The sequence below is a fragment of the Vicia villosa genome, linkage group LG1 (assembly GCF_029867415.1).
Source record: "Vicia villosa cultivar HV-30 ecotype Madison, WI linkage group LG1, Vvil1.0, whole genome shotgun sequence".
Taxonomy (NCBI): Eukaryota; Viridiplantae; Streptophyta; class Magnoliopsida; order Fabales; family Fabaceae; genus Vicia; species Vicia villosa.
This window is the reverse complement of record NC_081180.1, coordinates 222,623,756-222,630,013: the sequence shown is the minus strand read 5'-3', so window position 1 is coordinate 222,630,013 and position 6,258 is coordinate 222,623,756. Positions and strand designations below refer to the sequence as shown.

At 40.7% G+C, this 6,258-nt stretch overlaps 1 protein-coding gene across 1 annotated transcript; it reads right to left on the bottom strand.

Moving 5' to 3' along the window:
- Positions 1-3,639: 3,639 nt before the first annotated feature.
- Positions 3,640-4,386, bottom strand: LOC131595493 (uncharacterized). Its single transcript, XM_058867848.1, has one exon. The coding sequence runs from the start codon at positions 4,384-4,386 to the stop codon at positions 3,640-3,642; it is 747 nt and encodes a 248-aa protein (XP_058723831.1).
- Between the last annotated feature and the right edge of the window lie 1,872 nt (positions 4,387-6,258).

The following is a 6,258-nucleotide window of genomic DNA, read 5'->3' as shown; positions in this document are numbered from 1 at the left end:
GACTTGGGAATTGGAGAGTCAGATGAAGGATTCCTATCCAGAGTTATTTGCCTAAGGTATGTTTTCGAGGACGAAAACTATTTAGTGGGGGAGAGTTGTAACACTCCATTTATTTTCATAATTTAATTTAATTAGATTAATTGAATTATGAGGAATTAAGCAATTGGGCTTGAGTTGTGGTTAGTAAGGGAGGGGGTGTATTGGTAGGCCCTATTACTAATTAAAATAATTTTATTTTATTCTTAATAAAATAGAAGGAGTGGTAGAATAGAGAAGGTTACAGTATTGGGAAAAGAAGTCTGAACGTGAAAAGAGAAGAGGAACGGAGAAGTGCGACCGAGGAAGAACGAAGAATCAACCTTCAGGTAAGGGGGGACTCTTCCGTTTATCTTCTATTATGGGATTATAGATAGTATGATAGAAATGATCGTGTTATTCACATCAATTGGGTTGTGCTTAGGTGGTAGAAATGTTAGGTTTTGGGAGAATTGATGCATAATGATTATATTGATCATGTATTGGTGAAATTTGGATGGTTGAATGTATTATAAAAGTGTTATAATGTGTATTATTTCACTGTATGCGAAATCTGGTTGGAATGAGATTTGTTTGGTAGTGATTCGGTGAAAGAGGGACGAAATCGCAGGCTGTTTTCTGCTATTCGGAGCGCTGGAATTCGCCAGTTCGCGCCGCGTCCAGGAGTTGGCGCCGCGAACTGCTTAGCAGAAGGCCATGAATTTTTGTTGTGTTCAGTACGCGCCGCGAACATATGACCGCGCCGCGAGGGCGTAGTTTTTATTCGTTCCGCGCCGCGAACCTTTGTTTGCGCCGCGAAGGCGTAGTTCCTATTCGTTCCGCGCCGCGAACCGTGTATGGCGCCGCGTACTGTTAGTTGTTGCGACTGTCCATTTTGAAAAGTCTTAAGAGGTGTAACTTTTAAACCGTAAACCGGATTTTGGTGCCGTTTCGAGTACAGTGAAGCTAATAAAATAATTTATATACTCAAATGGTGTTTTGAGTTGTGGCTCGAATTATTTTTAAAACACCGATCTTATTTGTTTGTGGCGGGATATGTTTATAGGTACACTAATGAATGTCTTACCTGTATGATGTGGTGGTTATAACTGGTGTTTATTATACATGTATTGTTGGTATGAAATATGTGTTTTATTGATGATTATGACATTGATCGATGTATGTGGGTGATGAGCATGTTATGGTTGATGCATGCATTCATAATCATTATGTGGCTGGTCCTTGACGATGGTGGATCAGTGGTAGCTAATTCCCATTGTGTGGAATTAGTGAGTGGGTGTTGCCGTATCCTTGATGATGGTGGATCGGTGAGTTGGGTTATCCCAGATTTTGGTACCACATGCATGTAGTTGCATTGCATTAGGCTGTTTTGCTATTATAACATGAATGGAAGATTGTCCAATGTTATAATATGTGTTAATTTGGTTGTTTGCTTACTGATTGTATGGTTTGAATCTGATCATAACTGTAATTGGGTGAATGGCATGTGAAATGATATTTTATTATTTATATCTTATAACATTAGTTAAATGTGAATGAGACTCACCCTTACTGTTGTTATTTTTCAGATTGAGGAGTAGCTCTCGTACTTGGTGAGGATTAGCTCGTCAAGTAGTATTAGAGTATGTTGGGTCCGTGTCATGCTCTGGTCGTGTAACACTGGGGGCGTCGTTTAGAATTATTTGCTGAACTTTTTATTTTGGATGGATTTGTATGTTGACGCTCTAAGTCTGTGACTTGGCTGTTTGTTATTCAGATGTTAAAGATAATTCCGCTGTGTTAACATGATGAATCTGAATAAATTTGGTTGACGTTCTCCTTTATGGCATGACATGAGTATTATTGTTTAATCATTGGAAGTTGTAATGCCCTTATTCATGTTTACTCTGATTATTGTTTATTATTTATGCGGGGTATTAGAAGGGTGTTACAAATTACACCAGGTCCTTCGTTCACAGGTTCACCATTGACACGAATATCAGCAGAATTTCTTTGCGGGGGGTCCGCAACAACCTGAGCAACTGTGTCCATCCTGATTCTGAGCTCTTCTTGGCGATCAGCCATGCCTTGCATGACTTCCATGAACTGAGCCATCTGAGCAGTAACCTGAGTTCTCATTTGGATAAGATCATCCCTTAACTGATCCATTTGCAGTGAATGATTAGCCCTTGTGTAGTAGCGATGTGTAGGTGGAGGTGCAATTGCTGAAAGAGAAAACCTGGTCAGTCAAACAAGAATACCATCTGGTGTACCTGTCATATATATGAATGTATGAAATGCATGTGTGCATGTGTGCATGGATATGTCATGTTTTATTATTTTTAGGAAACTTTAGCTTTGTCTCAAACCAACAACACAAAATAATAGAGGGAACTGAAATACAACCAAGATGAATAAGAAAACTCCATTAGATTTGTAACCAAGTTCTTGACATAATCCGAATCACAAATTAATTCGCTCTCATGAGCCAACAAAACAAATAAATGGAACCAGGAACCCCATCCAACAAGTCTGGTGGTGATTCAAATAACAAAGCCATCACTAAGCGGGATCCTCCATGTCCACATAACGGAGGGGGCTTTCTCCAATGTTCTTATCGCTCCAGGCCTTCATTTCTTTGAAAAGCTTTTTGGTATCATCATGGGTTGGCCTCTTAAGGATCTCTTGAATCAGCAGGTCTTTTCTGAAGTGCATCGTTTCCACGTGGCGGTGTTTCAACTCCCAATACCTAGCTTCCTCTTGAACTTGGGCATTACTCTGATCCTTTTCTCTTACCTGACTTGTCAGCTTTCGGATCTCTTCATAACATTTCTCTATCTTTCCTTGGCGTTCCAACAGGAGTTTGTCTGCTTTCTTACGACGAGCCTTTTCTGAATTGGCTTCTTCAGCCTGAATCTGGAGTCTTTCAGTCAACTCTGCCAACTGAGCCTCGTAATTCTCCTTCATCTCCTTTTCTTGGGTTTCGATAGATTTAGAGCCCATAGTCATTCATGTCCTCTTCTGAGAAGTGCTCCCTCTTGCATACAATTCTTCGAGCTCTATTTCTCTTAATTTCAACTTATGGAGTGCGAAAAGCTTCTCTTGTCGAGCAGTATTCATATTAACGAGCACTGTTTCTACCTGTTCGGTTAACTTTCTGTTCTGCTCCACCGTTTCATTATAACGAGACATGGAAACGATGTTGGGTTGTTCACCAGCAGGGGGATACAAAGGGTCTTTAGGAGGGAAAGGCATCCCTTGAGTATCGGCCACGGATTTGACCCACTTAGTATAATCCTCGTAAGTAGCACAATCTCTCTGGCCAAAATGTTTCTTATCTCGCCAACAAATACTCTTCCAAGCTTGCACCGCTTCTGCCATTTTCCCATTGTCGGTGGCTGAATGATAGAAAATAGTCTCAGCAATCTCTGTTTGCTCAGGAGGACTTACAAAAGCGTATCCAAATGTTCTCCTAGCCAAGATGGGATTATAATTGATTCCACCTCTAAGACCCATGAGAGGTGCATTATTGAACTTTCCGCAACCCAGAATAACTTCCATGTCATCTAAAGCTCTATTGTACCAGACAATATCTTTGGCCCTCAGCCCCATAATCCTCTCAGCCTATTTAGATGTGTGCCTATTATCAACGAAAGCGCCACGCTCAGGCAAATGCAATCTGAACCAACGATACAACAACGGAGCACAACATCTAATGAAACCTCCCTTTTGACTATTCTTGTGATGAATGGAGTGATAAACATCCCCCAAAAGCGTAGGAACTGGGTTTTGCAAAATGAATATATGAATTGCATTCATGTCAACAAAGTTAGCCACATTTAAGAACATCATGATACCATAGATACTTAGAGCCAGGATAGCCCTAAATGTGTCCCATTCTTTTCCCTCAACAGCATCACAAGCCTTTTGAACCAGAAACTCCATACGAAAACCAAGACATCCCCCATTTTTGGAGAGATTTGCTTCCACGACTGACTTGCTCAAATAAAGAGCCTTAGAAATTTCAATGGACGTAGGGGCCTCCATGGTGCCATAGTACGACACTTCTTCCTGTTTGACCGGAACACCGAGGAAAAGAGAATACTCCTCTAATGTAGGGACCAAGAGGTAGTCGGGGAACGTGAAACAGCGAAGAGCATGATTGTAGAACTGAAGCAGGGTATGAACTCCCTCTTGCTCGTACTTGGTGAATGGCATCTTGAGAAGGCTCAGAATATACCCATATTTTTCTCGGAACTTGGTTGACTCATCTGGCGTAATCTTCTTTGCTAAACACTCAAGAAAATCCAGATTCGGATTCGGGAATGTATAGGAGAGGTTGCGCCTACCAGTCTTCATTAGTGGAGCCATGTGTTGGTCGGAGACAAAGCCAAAAGTTTCTGAAAATAAATGAACATGCATGTTAAATGATATGGCGGAATGCATTTCATTGGGAGAATCCCAAAGTCTTTTCATCATTTTTCTTTTCTTTTCTTTTCTTTTTTTTTCTTTGAGGTAAAAGATCGTATATATTTTTATCGGAAATAGACTTTAGGATTCTCCACGAATGAAGTGAGGGGGATGCAATAGCGTGATGTGTCATGTGTGTGATGTGGTGAGAAACTGAATGTCTCTCGCAACTCTGGATATCTGGGTAGCACTGAATACAATAGGTTCAAAATTCCGGCTTCAGATTGCAATATGGAAATCCGGGTGTGATGAAGGCTAGTATCCTGTCCCTCCCCAAACTCACAGGTATGAATTCTAGACACGGACAGGTGGTCCCTAATGGTCACTAGGGTCTACAGTTCCCATGGGGTACAAAGTGTTTGAGGCAACAAGCGTGCCAGACACAGTGTTCCATGAAAGAACCTCGCCCAGTTGTGGTACCCCATGTCAAGCTCGATCGTAGCAAGCGCTATGGGAGTCAACATGGGCATCCACGCTAATCCTATGTGTCACTGGCCTGGGTAGTGGGCCTTTTACCTCACAAAAACCCCCCACCTGCAAAACAAAGCAGAAAAATATGTGGCTCCCACGGGGACCCATAATATAGTCCAGATGCATGATGTGCAAGCGGAAATAAACATGATATGCAAAAATATATACAAGATGTAAACAAACAAACAAAGAAACACCCAATAAAAGAATCAAACAAAGGCTAGGATCGACTTGCTAAGAATGGACCAGTACAGGTCTATCAACATCCCCAGCAGAGTCGCCAGCTGTCGCTACCGCGAAAAATGGATCAGATTCGCCACTAATATATTTATCCCATCAAGGGAATGGAATACCAGATAATCCTAACTCAGAATAAGAACAAGGTCTTTCGACCAGAGAACAGGGTACGGGAGTCGGTTACGCAAGGGAAAGGTGTTAGCACCCCTCACGCCCATCGTACTCGATGGTATCCACCTATGTTTGTTTCTATCTAAAGGGTGTATCTATGTCTAAACCTAAATGCGAATGAATGCAAAAGAAATACGGGGAAAAGAAGGAATTATTTACAAGTGTGCTCGCTTAGGCCCCGCGACCCAATGCCTACGTATCCTTTTCAGGAATCAGAGCGACCGTAGTTCGGCTCAATATTTTCTATGTTTTTATGTTTTTTAGTTGAACAGAGGCTAAAGTCGCACTACACGATGCTCGACCTTTGGAGACTTATACGCCTAATTATGGAATGGATTAAACATGTTCTTAAGAATGCCACGAGGGCGAGAGACAGAAGAGAGTTTGGGAGTTTCGAATGGATCCCTTAAGCAAGGGAGATTCGAGTTACCCTTTGGTTTGTGTTTTTTAGAAATTGGGAACTTACGCTCGGATGGTTCCCTTAAGCAAGGGAGATCCAAGCACTCGAATGATTCCCTTAAGCAAGGGAGATTCAAGCTTCCATCCCCTATTTTAATGATTTTCACTTTTTTATTAATGTTTTTTAAGTGTTTTCTTTGTATTTTTTAGAGGGATTTTATTTTGAGTATTTGTTAGGTGTTTTAGTGTTGAAAAGAGAAAAAGAAATGAAATGGGGAACTAACCTATTTTCTAATCTAATTGTTGTTCAAAGGAGAAATTCTAAGTCTAAACTATGCTAAGCAAGTCTAAAAAATATACACAAACAATATCGACTAAAGGAATTAAAGTCCAATTAAAAGTCAAGAATTAAAATTTACAAAGAAACAAAGTCTAATTATATACATGTTACTTGAACTCACACAACAAAATCGAAATTAAAATTCTAATCCTAAG